The sequence below is a fragment of the Microcaecilia unicolor genome, chromosome 8, assembly GCF_901765095.1.
Source record: "Microcaecilia unicolor chromosome 8, aMicUni1.1, whole genome shotgun sequence".
Classification (NCBI taxonomy): domain Eukaryota; kingdom Metazoa; phylum Chordata; class Amphibia; order Gymnophiona; family Siphonopidae; genus Microcaecilia; species Microcaecilia unicolor.
This window is the reverse complement of record NC_044038.1, coordinates 177,563,131-177,581,116: the sequence shown is the minus strand read 5'-3', so window position 1 is coordinate 177,581,116 and position 17,986 is coordinate 177,563,131. Positions and strand designations below refer to the sequence as shown.

Genomic DNA, 17,986 nt, shown 5'->3' with positions numbered 1-17,986 from the left:
CAGTGCTCTCATTGGAGAGCTACTGCCAGGCACCCTCAGGGGTTGGCATTGCACACAGCAAGCACAGCAGCGGTAGTTCTCACCCTCCAGTGCGCACTATCCGGCGCTACAAAAGATGTTTTTATTTTTGTAGCGCCAATGTTTACCCGGCAGTAATCAGTTACCGCTGGGTTAATGTGGGAGCCTCATTGGCTGGCGGTAAGGGCTCCCTCTGAAATGGTCGTGTGGCAAGTGGTTCACTTGCTGCACTGCCCTTTCTTTAAAAAAAACCCCCAAAAACCCAGCCTTTTACCCACTGTGGTAAAAGGGGGGGGGGGGGGCCTCAGTGTGCATCAAAAACACTTTTGCCGCAGCTTAGTAAAAGAACCCCTCTTTCCTTAATGTAGCTTTGTAAAATTTAAGATACTAATGCAAGAGTAAAACTCCACTTCTCAAGTACTGCCAGCTGATTGGGTTTGCAAGACCTGCATACTGAATATGCATGACAGGGTCTGCAGATATACTGTGGATATCCTGAAAAGCCAATTGGCTTGTGGCACTCAAGGACTGGAGGTGTTTAGCCCTTACTAATACTGAGCAGTCTAAAATTATTCTGAAAAGTAATCACAAATAAACATCTTTAAAAAGAATTTCCCATTTTAGAAGTTACTCCCTATGTTTTGAAACTGCAGAACTTGAAAATTTGAGCTTAATTTGGTGATGCTAAAATCCAGTCATTTATTATTTGGATTTAGCTTATACCAAGGGTTTTCACCCCAGTCCTCGGGACACACCAAGAGGTGTATTTTCAAAGCACTTAGCCTTCCAAACTTCCATAGGTTTCTATGGAACTTTGAAAGGCTAAGTGCTTTGAAAATAAGCCCCCAAGCCAGTCTTGTTTTTAGGATATCCCTAATAAATATGCATGAGCTAGATTTACATGCACTTGCTTTTATTATATGGAAGCTATGACCGAGGTGGTGAGCTCCAGAAGCCACAAGAAAAGCTTGGTGCTACTCACGGGCGTGGGGGGGGGGGGGGGGGGGAGAAGAATAGAGAGATTGAGAACAGATCCCAGGAAAGAAAGATAATAGACCTGGGGGAAGGTTATGGTGGGTACAGAACCAGTGGTGTTCTGGTAAATGCTAAACAGGCTCTCTCTCTGGTCCACCTCTGTGCCCCTTGTCCACCTCTGCGCCCCCCCCCCCCTCAAAATTGCAGAGCTGGCTATAGCCGGGGACAGAGCCTGGGGGGGGCAATGCATTACTCTCTCCAGGAAAAAAAAATTAAATGATCCCAGGTTCCAATCTAATTCATGTTTATTGTGGGATAAAATGCCATAAATAAGTAAATAAATATAAACGTTTAACGTTGAGCACCTGATTCTGAAAGTGGACATATTCCAAACACTATAATGAAAATAAAATGATTTTTTTCTACCTTTGTTGTCTGGTGACTTTGTTTTTCTGATCATGCTGGCCCAGTAACTGATTCTGCTGTTATCTGTCCTCTTAACTCTGTTTCCAGGGCTTCCTTTCCATATATTTCTTTACTTTCCTTCTTTCTTCTTCATTTCTTGCCCTACATCTGTAAGTAAAAGCTGGGTCCTCCGCAGACTTGAGTGTCCAGTGGATCCAGCTTCTGCCTATTTTCTCCATCCATGAGCAGTCTTTCTCCTCTCTTTCTTTTTTCTCATCTCCTTCCTCTCTCTTCCCATCCGTCCATCCATGTCCAGCATTTCTTCACTCCCTTCCCTCTCCTCCATCCATGTCCAGCATTTTTCCTCTCCGCCCTCCATCCATGTCCAGCATTTCTCCTCTCTTCCCTCCATGCATGTTCATCTCACTTCCTTTCTCTTCCCTCCCCTCCATCCATGTCCAGCATTCCTTCTCTCTTCCTTCCATCCATGTGCATCTCCTTCCTCTGTCTTCCCTCCCCTTCATCCAAATCCAGAATTTCTTCTCTCTCCCCTCCATCCATGTGCATTTCCTTCCTGTCTTCCCTTCCCTCCCCTCCATCCATGTCCAACAATTCTCCTCTCTCCCCTGCCCTCCCCTCCCCTCCATCCACCCATGTCCAGCAACCCTCCTCTCCCCTCCATTCACCCATGTCCAGCAACTCTCCCCTGCCCCCCCCCGCCATCCATCCATACCCAGCAATTCTCTTCTCTCCCCTGCCCCCAGCCATCCATCCATACCCAGCAATTCTCTTCTCTCACCTGCCCCCCGCCATCCATCCATACCCAGCAATTTTCTTCTCTTCCCTGCCCCCTCCATCTATCCATACCCAGCGATTGTCCTCTCTCCCCTGCCCTCCCCTCCCGCTCCCATCCATGTCCAGCGATTCTTCTTCGCCCCCATCCTCCCCTCCCATTCATATCCACCTGCCCACCCTCTTCTCCCCCCAACATCCCCCTTTTTCTTCCTGCCACCCTGCGTGGTTTAAATCTCTTTTATTACCTCTGTCGAAGCGTCCGCATCATTGAAAGCCCTGCCCGTCTCCTACCTTCCTTTCGTGAGTTCGTTCCCTCAGAGTCCCGCCCTCGCGGACAGAGGAAATGACGTCAGAAGGCGGGACCCTGAGGGATCGAACTCACAAAGGGAAGGCTAGAGACAGGCAGGGCTTTCAATGGCACGGCCGCTTCGATGGAGGTAATAAAAAAGATTTAACCCCCCCCCCCCCTCCAGGGCTGCGCAGGCAAATGAGGGCAATGGTGGGAGGTGAGGTAAACGGGGTAAGCATGGCTTGTGGCGCCCTCCTGCCATGCTTACCTCGTTTACCAGAGCCGGCTCGCCGTGTAGAACAACTGGCTTGCAAGATCTTAAAAAAGTTAACAACCGGCTCTTGCGAGCCGGTGCGAGCCAGCTCCAGCACACCACTGTATAGAACCCACCTCGCACCTCCCAGCCCCATTCTCGGTTTTGAGAGGCTCGAAGATACAGACCAGGTAGTTCTGGGTCCTTTCAGAGGCCTCGCTTTCAGTCCAAGCAGCAGTTCTTTTGGGGGAGACAGAAGAGCCGACCCCCAGCCTCTCGTTTCTCCCAGTGATGGGGTCTCAGTCCATTCCTCCGGGCTTGTCATTGGAGGGAGTTTGTCTCTCTGTCTGGAGGAGTGGGCCAGTGGAGGGGAACTGTGGTTTGGCAGGGAGATATGTATTTTGATGCCATTTCATATACTGCCAGGCTTACACAGATAATGGCAATGAACAATAATAAAATTACATATCATATTACAGAAAAGAACTCCAATGTCAGGATAGACCTAAAATACAAGCATACAAGCCAGCCATCTCCCACACAAACTACATCCATAATATAAATTATCTGCATAATCGCAATGAGCTCAATAATTGTAATTGGAGCAAAAGTTAATAGAGCTAGGTTTCCAATGTGGGTCTGCAATAGAAGGGAGGTGTCCCAGTCTGAAGGGAGGAGCTGAGGGAAATCTCCTTGCGTATTCCACCTTCCCACGGGGCGTATAAATATTTTTAAAGTCTAAAAGCAGGTGAGCATCTTCCAGTAACTGTGTTGCAGCACCGCCTTCCAATCAGGTGTTGGATCCCCCCCCCCCCCCCCCCCCCAGACAGTCCTGGGAGCTCAGGCTGCTGCTGGGCAGTAGCAGTTTCTGTATGTCCCATCTTCAAATCCAGGCTGAGCCCAAGGCTGCAAGTGCTGGGGGGTTTCTGGATTGCTTCTCTGAGCTGTACAGCACTGCAGGCCAGGATATAGCAGAGACCTTGTGGCTTCATCTCCTTGCGCGTGCAAAGCAGGCGGCAGCTGTGTCAGGAGAAATCGGGTCACAGCTTGTCACTGGTGATAGTGAAGAGGACAGATCTGAGTGATATGACTTATGCGTGTGAAGTAAATTGTACCAACCACAGCACTGATAAGCTGGAGGTTGCTTCCCATCCCCCAGAGCTCCTGGTCCAAGTGGAATGACTGTTTTTGTTCTCTGCTTTATGTAGCCAAACTAGCCATGATGACTATGGAATAGAGTGAGCCTAATAGCAGCCCCTCACACTTTTCCCTCTTTCCCTTGCAGAGCGACCGTCTCCTTGTGAAAGGCGGGAGAATAGTCAACGATGACCAGTCCTTTTTCGCAGACCTCTACATGGAAGATGGGCTGATAAAGTAGGTACAGTCTGTTCTTGGGTCCTGGCACTGAAAAATTCAGGTGATCCTGGTGATTAATTGTTGTTGTTTTAGGGCAGTGCTTCTCAATCCTGTCCTGGAGGCAAATCTATCTCATACACATTTGTTGAGGTAAATCTGGAAACCTGGCTGACTGGTCTGCCTCCAGGAGAGGATTGAGAAGCAGACTTCTAAGGCACACCCAGCCTGTTGGGCTTTCAGGATATCCACAATGAATGTGTGTGTGATAATTTTCATGCACTGCTGCTGTTGTATGCAGATTTACATAAGTATATAGTATTGCCACACTGGGACAGACCAAAGGTCCATCAAGCCCAGCATCCTGTCTCCAACAGCGGCCAATCCAGGTCACAAGTACCTGGCACAAACCCAGATAGTAGCAACATTCCATGTAGAACCTCAAAGAGTAGCAAGATTTCATTCAGAATCCCAAGTACATAAGTATTGCCATACTGGGACAGACCAAAGGTCCATCAAGCCCAGCATCCTGTTTCCAACAGCGGCCAATCCAGGTCACAGGTACGTGGCAAGATCCCAAAACAGTACAGTACAGATTTATCTCATGCATTTTTATTGTGAATATCCTGAAAACCTGACTGGCTGGATGTTCCAAGGACTGGACTGAGAACTGCTGCCCTAGAGTAAAGATCAATCTGGAACTGACTCCTGACAGCTGAGGGAAGCCCAGATAGAGAGAGAGGCTTGCAGACAGTGCCAGAGCTAAGCAGGATCTGTAGAAGGGAAACTGGGCTGACGTAATGAGCTGTGCGGTTTATATCCATTGCCCCAGAGCCGTAGCGAGGGGAGCTGACACCCGGGGCAGGTCGCCGCTGCGCACCCCCCTCCCCCGGGTGCAGCACGGCGCACCCTCCTCCTGCTGGAGCACACCCCCCGCCCCCAGAGCGCATACCTGTGGCGAGGGACGGGCGGGAAGGCCGATCCGCCCCGACTGCACGTTACTGGGGTGTGTTGGCTCCGCGCTGGTTCACTGCTCTCTCTGTCCTGGAACAGGAAGTAACCTGTTCCGGGGCAGAGAGGGCAGTGCACCAGCGCGGAGCCGACACCCCCCAGCGGCGTACACCCGGGGCGGACCGCCCCCCCCCCCCCCCCCCCCGCCCCCACTGCATTGCCCTCTCTGGTTCTGGGATAGTGATTAGTTCAGGGGTCAACTGCTGTGGTACATTTGTGTATGAAATGCCCAGGCAAACCCAAGCAGGGACTCCTGAAGATTTGAGCTATCTGAATATCCTATAAGCTCCTGTTTATGATATGGGTTGGTGGAAGGATCGTAGGCAGAACAGAAAGAAGGGTGGAGGAATCCCAGCACATAAATTAAAACTGCACGTCCACCACAACTATTGGATCTGCTGTAGTGCTTAATGCATTGTCTTCTGAACAAGTTTTACAGTATAACTCCAGAGATGCCAAGTTACCCAGTTCCAGGCTGGAGATTTGGGGCCAGTCCTGGATTTCTAACCACATCATCCTGGTGGAACTTGCTGCACTGATTTCCATGGCAAGGATCAGGCACTACAAATCCCACACTGCTTTGGAAGATAAGTTCAAAAGCAGGACTGGCCCAAAATCTCCAGCCTGGAACTGGGTAACTTGGCAGCTCTGTAACTCTGTGCATGTGTCTGCATATGAGAGTTGAGGTGAGGACGTTCAGGGTCTCCCAATAAGAATAGTGGGATCTTGAGAAAGCCGATGATCCCTCCTGTTGGGAAAGTGAGGGAAAAGGTCACAGACTTAGCAGGGTCTAGCACAGTAATAGGAAGAGAAATTGAGTGGGTCAGATGGACATTGGAGGTAATTCTCTTCCATCAGATGGTTCGGTTGTGTGATAGAGTGTCTGGGCCACGTCTGAAGGGGACCATTAGAGATTTGGCAATTTGTGTGGAAAATCAGTGGTGTTCCTTGGTTGCCTGCCACTTGGGGCGGTTCGCCACTGCGTCCCATCCCCCTCCCCTCGGGTGTATTCATACCTGCTGGGGTGCTGGGAGCAGCCGCATGGCTATCGGCTCCGCAGGTTCCCTTCTGCCTCTGCCCCGGAACAGGAAGTAAAAGCAGAGGGAACAGGGAACCAGCGGAGTCGACAGCCAAGCGGCTGCTTCCTCAACCCCTCCTGCAGCATGCACCCGGGGCGAACCACCCCCACCGCCCCACCCTTGGTACGCCACTGTGGAAAATTTCAACTTCCCAGAGCTGCTGCTCCTCCTGTGACCAGGACCCCCATGCTTTCAGCTGAGGAATACAGCTTATAATGAGGTGAAGGTTGTAGCCATCACAGTTTGAAGTCCTTTCTTCACTAGCAGGACTTAACCGTTATGGCGTGGCATAAGCTGTTGGTAGAAGCCCTCTCCACTGACTCTCACTTTTGTTTCAGGCAAATTGGGGACAATCTGATTGTTCCTGGAGGGGTGAAGATCATTGAGGCAAACGGGAAGATGGTGATCCCAGGAGGCATTGATGTCCACACTCACCTCCAGATGCCCTACAGAGGCATGACGGCGGTGGATGACTTCTTCCAGGGCACCAAAGCAGCCCTAGCTGGGGGAACCACAATGATAAGTAAGTGTAGAAATGGCGTGAGGTTTTTAGAGAGATGGGATGATTGAGTACATTGGTAGTGATGAAGCAGTGCTAGACTGGCGTCTTCAGTGTCGCCACTGCTGTGTGTTCTCCGTGAGTGACTCGGTGCTTTTCTTTGCAGTGTGCTCCATGGGTGACTTGGTGCTAGGGCTGCACTGTGTGCTTTTTCTTTTGTTTGTACTGCCAGTACAGTGTTCATTCTTGGGGGTTCTCGGGGCAGGACCGCTGAGAGACTGGGCCGGGCCCCCCCCCCCCCCCAAGGTCACCGCCGCAGTCCCCACTCGCCCCCCTCCGTCTGCCACCGGTCCGGGCCCCCTGCATTCAAATCATCACAGCGCCACCTCTGTGACTGAAAGTGCAGCAGCGGCAGATTGGATTCGCCTCCCTTCGGGCCTTCCCTCTCTGTGTCCCGCCCTCGCGGAAGTTACATCAGATGAGGGCGGGACACAGGGAGGGAAGGCCCGAAGGGAGGCAAATCCAAGGGAAGGCCCAAAGGGAGGCAAATCCGATCTGCCGCTGCTGCGCTTTCAGTCACGGAGGTGACAGGTGAGGCGCTGTGATGATTACATTGCGGGGGGCCCGGCCCGGTGGCGGACGGTCGACGGAGCCAAGGGCGGGTGGGACTGGGGACTGCGGCACCTGGGCCCAGGGAATTTTGTCCCTCCTGCCCCCCCCCCCCCCTTCTCGGTGGCCCTGTCTTGGGGTGTCCTAAATGAGCAGTAGGAGGTGTTTTCATGGTGAACTGAGGCTTCCCTGCATTGTTCTGCCTGGGTAAATAAAGAAAACCATAAGACAGAAAAAGCAGAAGCCATCTTAGAAATCCTCTGAGTGTGTGATGCAGGAAGATGACTTTCCCCTGATGAAGCTGGACTCCTGAGGGCCTTGCAGACTGACTGGTGTCCCTGTAGTGTCTGACATGTTCAAGATTAGGGCAGGTGCTGGCTGAGCTGGGTTTCTTTCCTGTATGCAGTATCCCTCTGACATAATGTGCAGCTGCCTTCAAGGTTGTTGTAGTAGCAGGAAATTCCTAGTGTGCAGGGCTGGCCCAAATATTAGGCAAGACTAGGTGGTTGCCTAGGGCAACAGCTTCTTGGGGGTAGCAAAGAGGAGCTGAATTCAAAGAAAAACAATGTTCTGAGAACTGCACAGACTTAAAGATCCATCAGCTCGTACTTTAACTTGCATTTTCATAGTTTGTTTGTGTGATGATCACGATGAGTTAAATTATTCAAATCTTGGTGGTACAGGTTAGGAGCAGGAAAGCTAATTGGGGTGGGGATAAAGGCTGGGGGCTTGCCTAAGGCGCCCTTCACCCTGAATATCGGACCCATAATGTACACAAAAATGTGAACACCCGAGTTATCAAATCATCCTTCACGTGTCTACTGATGTGCCCAGACCACAGTTGAGGTGAAGGTTTAAGTCCTTGTTGCGTCGCTCTTAGGAAATTGGATGCCTACATTTCATCTGCTACTTGGAATACAGAGTCCTGCTGCTGCGCCTGAGGAAGAACAGCTTCATTCTGCTCGGCCCTACTTTAAACTCTTTCATTTTCTGTTTCACCTAGTTGATCATGTTGTGCCCGAGCCCGAATGCAGCTTGGCGGAGGCCTATGAGAAGTGGAGGGAGTGGGCCGATGGGAAGACCTGCTGTGACTACTCTTTACATGTGGACATCACCCACTGGAACGACAGCGTGAAGCAGGAAGTAGAGACTCTGATCAAGCAGAAAGGTTGGTGTTGGGACTAGATCCCCTGAAAGAGGGGGTGTGGTGCTGAGTGGAGGAGGAGCAGCTTTGTCTGGCCTGTTTTTTAACCTCCGATTTCTTCCATTCATTTGTCAATAATTCTTTCTCCCTCTTAGTCAAATGAGGTAGGAGGAACTATGACAGAGGGTGTGGTATTGTAGATTGTCTTTCTACTATCTCTTCCTACTGGGTTGTGGTGGTGGTGTTGGCACCTCGCTGCAGGGCAGGCACCACCTAGATTACACAAGAAAGTTTATGAATTGATGGTCAAGGCAGCGGAGACAAAATGTATCATGCATACAACTTAATATTCATGGTGTCTTTTTTGTAACTGAGGATCCATATGCTGTGTGGGTGAGTGAACCGAATTAGAGAGGTCATTAAAAAAAAAAACAAATTTTGGGAGCCTTCACTGGCAAGTACTCAACTCGGTGAGGGCAACTGAACTAGAAGCTCAAATGAACAAGAGTAAGTCACTGGCCAAACATCATAAAAATTCCAATGTACTTTCGCTTTGGAATTTTGAAATTGGATGCAGTTACATCCTTGTCCTGGATTGCCCTACTATTTGTGAGATAGGCTGATGGACCAGGGCCCTAGCCATCCTTTATGTTGTAATTCAGCTGTAGGGTTTCAGCAAATCCTTGTAGTTGGCACAAGGCCACGTTTCTTGTTTGCTGTGATTTATCCATCTGTCTTAGGCCTTTTCTCATATCCCCTCTCTCCTCCCAGTGCTGGTCCTCATGCAGCAGAGTTCTGGTTAGCACTGAAATTTCTATGCCCAGGAAAGGAGAAGGGCACATTACTGCAGCCTGCCCGCATGCTCTGGCTGGCACCCCATGTGTGGAGTATGTGTATCTCTGTAGACCTATGGAATGAACTAAATGAGTTCAACACTGTTTTTATTTTTTACCTTAACAAAAATTGTTTTTGATACCATAATTGCCAGTTAGGACAATCCATGCAAATGTTTTGCGTATTTGCTGGCTATGGGAATAACTGCCAGCTTTTCTTCACACCCTCCTCTAGAACATGCTCCTAACTCTGATGTCTTTCAGGGGGAATGTAAACCCCTCTTCTCCCCCTCCTTCCAAATCCTCTGTCTATGTCATGTGACTTCCTGCAGTGCTGAATAGATCACATGCAGTGGATATGGCTCAGGCCACTTTGCAGATGGTTTAAAAGACCCAGGAGTGCTGTGCATCAGAGCAGAAGCATCCCTAGAGAAGGAAAACCAAGACAGATATCTGTGTCTTGAGCTTGCACAGTGACCCATAGCATCTCTAGGTTTCACTGGTGCTTAAGAGAGATCATTGTGGGGGAAGGGGTGAGAGGTCAGTGCAGAACTTCCAGTGTTAGTCCTCAAGCAAGCTGGAGAGGTATGAAATGAACTGTCTCAAACTCATCACTTCCTCCTGGGTCTCCAAGACCTAACATGGCCATTCTAGACTGGAAATCAATCCGTCTCTTTTGGTGTTCTTATGACGTGCTCACTCTCCCTCTTTTCCTTTCGGAAAGCCTTGTGCACAGTGACCAGGAAAAGGCCGATTTCCCCAGCCAGTCTGTGCTCCGCTGGAAGAATGGGGAGCACAGTCTGAGGTGACATAGTGAATAACTAACTTCCCTTGTTGTACATCCTCATTAGTAGAGTCTGCAGTACTAGAATATCATTAGCCCTGGGTTTCTGGATTATTGGCATGGACTATAGCTCTCCCCTGCTGCTGAGGGTGGGGGATTGAAGATAAGCATGGGAGTAAGGAGGAGCTGTGGTCCTTGCCAAGTTGCCTCATTCCATTGGGCTGCAGTAATAATCACAGCATGCCTCCCGGGGAAAGAAAAGTCCTTTCTCTGACTCTGTCTCTCTTTTCCCACCCACAGGAATTAACTCCTTCATGGTTTATATGGCTTACAAGGATTTATATCAGATGTCAAACACTGAGGTAAAATTTGAATAACCCAGGTTTTATGATCTCTTCTGCATGCTATTTCTTTCTCATCATTTTAGTCCTGTTTATTTCTCGTCAGGAAATCATTAAGGATATCTTTGGTATGTATAGCCCAAAGCAGGGTCTTTGATGCATCCCATTGCAGAGCTGCTTTCATTGCTGTCCTCTGGTCATCCACTGGGTGGCACCAAAGATCGATACTACACCTGCTTCCTGGACTGAGACTGATCAGCCTGTAGTGAAGGGGCCTCAGCCAGGCATTGAACTCACTGGGCTAGGGGCTCTCAACCCTGTTCTGGAGGCACACCTAATGGGTTCAATTTTCAGGATACTCCAATGAAATATGTACATAAAATTTACAAATGCTGGGCCTCTACTGTGTTTGTGCCTATCTCAAGCATACTCGTTATGGCATCTAAGATCTCAAAATATTGCTCTGCATAAAAACCTTACATCAGGTATGCCTCCAGGAAACTGGACTGAGAAACATTGCACTGGTAACCAACACAAAGACATTGGGTACTGGAGATGTGCCATTTCATACAGAGGAAGACGAGATATACAGTCGACACGTGATCAGGTTCCTGCATTAGCTCACCTGAATGTAATTACTTCAAATAAAGGTGAGCATTGCTTTTAAAAATCCCTTTTAAAAAAAATTTTCACCTGCCCCTTGAGAGAAGTAACATAAGCACCTGGGATTGTCGGCCAGCCGGGGCTCCTAGTTTCTATCTCATAGGACCAGATAAAGGTTAATGAACAATGGGGCTCATTGGAGCCGACTCTGTGGGTGCTGTGGGTGCTTCAGCACCCCCAATATTGGAAGAATTCCTTGTATGTGTCCAGGGAGGGATTATTTCCATTGGGCTTAGCACCCCCAATAATTTTGAAAAGTTGGCTCCTATGATGGGGCTGATGCTCAAAGTCAGGAACAGATATGTTCACAGCGCAGCAACATCGCAACATAATAGCACTGTGATGCTTGACGCAAATGATATTTAAATTTTATTCATGGTGTAATCACAGCTAATGGGGGAATTGGGGAGGGGGGAGAATCGCGCCTGACACATGTGCACAAAGATTTTGCAGTAAGCACGGATCTTGTGCGCATGCCCAGACAAAAACAGAAATATCGGCACAGTCGACACTTTTTCTTCAATGCCTAAATATGAGCCTCGCAGGTAGATCACTAACACGTGGAATTTTCACAAGGCTCATATTTAGATGCAGATGTGGTCTTTCACTTCGTCTCACTTGGACACACGCACATGTTTGTTCCTTCCCATCTGTCTTCAAAACTTGCAGGCGTCTCCTGCTTGTGAGAGTGATAAACTATCATATAAATCTTTATTATCAAAAATTTATTGCTAAATTGTCCCTTGTTACAACAAACTGAATAAAATCTTCCTATATTACACACAGCTCAGTCCTAAACCATCCCATCCCTTATTCCGTGCATACACAAACCCATCTTACACTCAGACACAGTACCGCAAAGAAGATATTCCCTTAGATATGACCCCAAAATACAAAATGTTAGTTCTATCAGTCCAAGCAAAAACTGTCTTCATTACGAGACGGACCTAAATAGCATCAACCACTGCAGTTCAAAAAAAGCAAATGTGACTCGTCTGTAAAACTTGCAAATATGAATGCACTGAGGCACAGGAAAGTTGGCACGCTACATCTCCCACATCATCCATTACAGTTGATCACAATTCTCATTCTGCAACATGTTCTTAGAGTTCTTTGTATTCAGAAAGGCCAGACTGAAGAAATGTGTTTTTAGAAGACTTCTACAAGTTAGGTAATCATCTGTAAACAATTGATTTAGGAAGAGAATTCCAAATTTTGTATTTTGGGACATATCTAAGGGAATATCTTCTATTTGGTCCTGTGTCTGGTGTTAAGATGGGTTTATGTATGCACTGAATAAGGGATGGGATAGTTTAGGACTGAGCTGTGTGTAATATAGGGAGATTTTATTCTGTTTGTTATAATGAGGGACAATTTAGCAATGAATTTTTGCTAATAAAGGTTTATATGATTGTTTATCATTTGTATAGTTGTTTGATGTAGGTGATTTATTAATAACTATATTGACATTAATTTTACCCATTCTATGTTAACTACTTGTGAAAGAAGACAAAGCAGGTAGCTGAGTTTGAAAAATTGAAGGTTTAGAGGGGAGGATTTCTTGTCAATGGTGTCCCTGACCTTGCAAAAACATTTTGGCATCAGAGGTCATCATTTCCATATGTTCATTTGAAGGAATACTTACTGACCTGATTAACATCCATTTCAATACAATTTGCGGCCATCTTTACTTCACACACACTCGTGCTCAAGCCCTCTTAGCATTCTTCACACAATGTGTGTGCAAACCTGATATTAACCACATATTTATGTTTGCAGTAGCTTTGAGTATCGTCCCCAAAGTGCGGGTGATTTCTAAAACATGTTTTGGCACCTGAGCTTAGGTTTCCCAAGACACTTCCTGGGCTGGTGTTACTGCTGAGTCACTCTAGTTCTCAGTAAGCTCCTCAGCCAGACCAGCCCTAGTCTCAGCCTTTGCACCAGTGGCGTAGACTTGAGTGGGCCGAGGTGGGCCTGGGCCCACCCACTTTGGACTCAGGCCCACTCAGAATTCTAGTGCCCTTGTTATAGCTGGTGGGGGACCCCAAGACCCACCTCCAGAGGCAATAATAGCTCCCTTTCCTACTTGCTGCAGCCGGTGGCACTGTGTATGCGCTGCTGTCGCGCTAGCCTCCCTCTGCCGCACACATTCAGTTTTTGCGCAGCTGGAGCAGGAATGGAAGGGAGCTTTTCTTGCCTCTGGAGAACCTCTGCTGCTGGTGGAGCTTGGGGATACCCACCAACTTAGATGTTAATGTTTTTTGTTAGCACCGAGGGGGATGTAGAGACTACATGTGCCCACCCAGTTTGCCCAGTGACCCATCCAAAATTTGAGGTCTGGCTATGCCTCTGCTTTGGGCACCGAGCATGCTTAGATTTGCATTGACACACACAATGGTCAGCCCTAAAATAAGGGACAGAAATGTAAAAATCTGGACTGGATCTAATGGAGGGGGGTTAGCTGAGTCTCTATTTGCAATGGTCTAGCTGAAAGGACTGTGACCTGCGCTTGTTAACGCTTCTGACCCCTTTCCTTCTCCAGCTGTACGAGATCTTCAGCTGTCTTGGAAAACTGGGTGCCATTGCTCAAGTCCATGCTGAGAACGGAGATATCATTGCACAGGTGACTGCTTTTAATCCCTTTTACTTAAACTGGGATCTAGTTGCATAAAACACTATTTTATAAGGAGCACCAGATGCTGTTCAGCCAGAGCCTGCTCGATGACAACATCTGGGTACCCAAATTCCATTATAAAATTCTTCTACTAATAACAACTGATAGCTTGTCTCATATAATACTACTACTACTACTTATCATTTCTATAGCGCTACTAGACGTAAGCAGCGCTGTACACTTGAACATGAAGAGACAGTCCCTGCGCAACAGAGTTTACAATCTAATCAGGACAAACAGGACAAATAAGAGATAAGGGAATATTAAAGTGAGGATGATAAAATAAGGGTTCTGAACAAGTGAATAAGGGTTAGGAGTTAAAAGCAGCATAATAAATCACGTCCTTTAATGACAGGGCTATGTTGCTATTTGTGCTGCAAATTATTGATCACATTTTCATATTGATTAATGGAGGAAAAGACCTCAGTATACAATCGATGCCTTTTTAGTCAGTTGACAGATTAAAGGCAATGTGATTTATAACCATCACAAGTCAAAAACCTGCTCCTCCTTTGAATATTTTTATAAACCTGTTTTTTAAATTTTAACTAATAGTGTCCTTTCTCATTTTTCAAATATATGTATATAGATTGCATGACTAAAAATTATGGATATAGCAAAAACTTAACTGTCCCATTGACATTTTACTCCATCTGCTTTATTTCGCCATTTTCATCATTTTTAGGGAAAAGAGGTATCAACAGAAAAAAAATGTAGTGAAGTCACTTTCCGTAATGACAGATGGGATTGCAGAGGTGTTCAGAAGCCCTGATGCAACAGACTGGTTTCCCTTTGTTATCTGGCTGGTGCTGAGCCCTTGAGGATTGGGGTCCTGTCTGTACTTGGGGGGGGGGGGGGGGGGGTCACGATTGGCTCTTGTGCTGACTTTGTATCATTACTAAGGGCTGACTGTGACTTCAGAAGGTACCTCCAGGTCTATTTGGTTGGTTGTTTTTTTTTTGGCTAAGCTGTTCCACTTTCGGGTGGGGCTGGGGAGAGAAAGTGCTTTCAGAATTGGTCTCTGAGAGATGCAAGGAGATGGGGGGGGGGGGGGGGGGGGGGGGGGGGGGGGGGAGAGAGATAAAGAGAGATCTGCTGCCATATTGGTGGGAGAAATTGTACAGAAGTTTTCAGAAAACGTAATAGTGCACAGGCTAAGGTGTGAGAGAGCTCAGTGATGAGCGGTAGATTTTACTACTGCAATTGTGTTAATTACCTGTTCACTTACACCCTGATAGCTGCTCTTACAACAGCAAAGCCTTCTGACCTCCAAATCCCAAAGAAGTAAGATTGTGTAACAATTTCACAGCTATTAGAATTCTTTCCATTGAAGGCAAGGAAATACATAGATGGACCATCCTTGGCAAAACTCTTTCAGTCCCAGCAAAAGCTTCAACCATGGGGCATTCCCAAGCTGGCATCTGCAGTTGCTGACAGTGAGGGCTGTTTCACAGCTACTGTGTTGGGGAGCATCATGGACATGTCAGGGAGGAATGATGGGCCAGATTGTGTCTGTCAGATGAGCTTGCTGGTTCTTGAGGGTCACAAACAAGTCTTGATTCAGAACAGCCAGAAAATCCTAATTAACCTGATTCTGGGCTGAATAAATGTAAATATAGGGCCCGATATTCAAAATGTTTAAAGGGCTGGGAGAGACTCTTGACTATTTAAATCGCCTGCCCGCAGGTAACCGGGCATTTTTAATTGGACAATGCCGCTGAAAATGTATGGTTGCCACTCAAGCTGAACCTGGCTATTTTGGGGGCATTCCAGGTGAAGAGTTGGCACTTAACCGGTTAATATTAACCAGATAAAAGGCCGTCCTTTGTGGTTTTTTTTTATAGCCGGTTAAGTGCCAAATGTCACATTTAACCAGCTATATTGACCAGCTCCGTGTGCCTGGACATGGCCCAGTGTAATGTTGCCGACTGAGTAAACTGTTGATCAATGCCAGCTGAATGTTGAGCCCATAGCTGCTAAATTATCAATAGTGAATGGTCTGGAGATGATGCTCCCACATTTTGGCTACCAGCTGGTAATTTTCTAGATTCTTTACTTTATTTATTGAGATTTATTCAGCGCCTTTATGAAAAGATTCTTACTTCAGCCCTTCGATCTGTTGTGGATCTTAGCTGTGCCCACATGATACTGAAAGATCAATTAGAAAAGCACAGAGGGCCTCGGAATGACTCGAGGTTTAGGAAACAATACGGTTATTCAGCTGCTGTTGACTTGGTACAGAAGCAACATTCTGACATTAATGTCTGTGGCAGAATTGTGGCTCAAACTTTTTTTTTTTTAAATGTTAAAAGTCAGATAGCAAGATGGGAGGTACTTGGAACCGACTAGCAGAATGGGGTAAGAGGCAGACTGCTGATTCTTGTATAAGGGCACCAAGCCCTCTCCAGAACATTCTTGGTGGTATTATTGAGGTTCTGGTGAAACTGTCAGTTCTGTCGGACCCCATTAGACCTTCCTTTGCTGTGACAGTTTGGGACTAATTTTATATGAAAAGTCTTTACAATGTAGGCCTGTAGTGCACAAATGTGATGCACAAATTTGCATGCATGTTCTCTGTATGTACATGCAGTATACATACACACTTCATAAACTATGCAACACTGGCCAGACCATGCCATCAGGACCACCAACGCACAGATCTCATGAAAGTAGGCACAGTCATGCCGTGTGCCTGCTCTTTACACATTTATACCCGTGCCCAGATTTCTTAGAGCCATTATCCATGCATAAAACAAACACTGCCCGCAAAAAACAGCGGTATAGAATCACCCTCATTGACTCTATTCCTGTGGGGTAGAACAGGCTTTGCCAGCTCTCTGGGCTCCTCTTCCCTGATTTCCATCTGCACAGGTTGGCGCTAGCATCCTGAGACAGACTTCTGTTGCTCCCCACAGATGCTTGCTTTGGTTATGCAAATGCTCGGATGATGAAATATATATTTCCCCGGTGTCTGCGTCCGTTCTCACGCTCAGGTGCATTTCTTTTCTAGGAACAAACTCGAATGTTGGAAATGGGCATCACTGGGCCTGAGGGCCATGTGCTGAGTAGGCCCGAGGAGGTAAGATCACGCTATTGCTACATCGCACAGTAATTATAAAAGCAGTATAGCAAATTTTAAATAAACTATAACTATATAATGATAGATACAGTTCAGAGAGGCCATATGTCGAGCATCACTGCTATCTGCCAGAAGAAACATAATGAAATGAGGCCTTATAAACTGTTTCCTGTCCCCTCTGGTTCCTAGTCTAACTGTAATATAATGTTGGAGACTCTAACAAGGTTGCCTTGAGCTAATTATATAAACACGCTGAGACGGAAGGGTTATATAATAATTATAGCCTGTTCACAGGGCAGTGTTTTTGTTTTAGAAGATCCTGATACAGTGAATCTACTGTAATTGTTTACTAGGCAGATTTGGTTATGTTGTAATTGAGGTTCAGTATTTACCACATTTCTTATACTTATTTTATGTATTGAGTCGCAGCGTAGGAAGAGCTTACATCATGTGAAGGGTAGAAAGACATGTTTCTGTGCAGGAGGATGGGCAGTGCAATCACTGTGACCATGGCCCACCGCATCAGCAACTCAGGAGCTGGAGAGGGGAGGAGTAGAAGTTGGTTTGTTTGTCTCCCCCATCCACACTCAGCGTTCCACTTCCCTTGAATGGGGGAATTGAGGGGAATAGTGAAAGGGGGGTAAGCAAACCACAGCCCCCAAAGTTACAGGAATGCATTTTTAAAAAGTGCTAGTGGTGAATTAGCAGCATTTGTATGTTATCAAACTTGTTTAATATCTCAGACTGATTTAAAGATGAAATAAGCACAAAGTCTCAGAAGGACAGTAGAAACACCTTTTGGAATTCAGCAGTCAAGACCAGTTTCTAAGGTTTTGGAGAGACAATAATAGGGTAGTTATAAATAGAGAGCTACCAAAAATTGTAATTTTACCTTGATTTCCAAATACATATAAAATGAATGAGGCATATGGTGAATGTCAGAGACTTTGGATAAGGCTGCACTCCTCCATCTACTGATAACAGGCACTTGTGGTGGAAAGTGTGAGCCCTCTAAAAGACACCAAAACCCTACTGTACCAACATATAGGTGACACCTGCAGCCATAAGGGCTATTGTGTTGTACAGCTGGGTAGAGTTCTTTTTTTGGAAGGTTGACCATACAATATAAGAGGGTAACTGTGAGATGTGTACCTGGGAGCTGTTATGTGAAGTCCACTGCAG

The 17,986-nt window shown here is 46.9% G+C and overlaps 1 protein-coding gene across 2 annotated transcripts in view; it reads left to right on the top strand.

Annotated features, from left to right (window-relative positions):
* Window positions 1-17,986, top strand: part of DPYSL3 (dihydropyrimidinase like 3) — a 62,253-nt gene that overhangs the window by 32,536 nt on the left and 11,731 nt on the right. For both annotated transcript variants that reach the window (XM_030211525.1, XM_030211526.1), the window contains exons 2-7: window positions 4,021-4,109; window positions 6,517-6,701; window positions 8,290-8,454; window positions 10,348-10,409; window positions 13,594-13,674; window positions 16,736-16,804. In XM_030211525.1, the coding sequence (XP_030067385.1) occupies window positions 4,021-4,109; window positions 6,517-6,701; window positions 8,290-8,454; window positions 10,348-10,409; window positions 13,594-13,674; window positions 16,736-16,804 (651 nt within the window). The remainder of the gene's footprint in view (window positions 1-4,020; window positions 4,110-6,516; window positions 6,702-8,289; window positions 8,455-10,347; window positions 10,410-13,593; window positions 13,675-16,735; window positions 16,805-17,986) is intronic.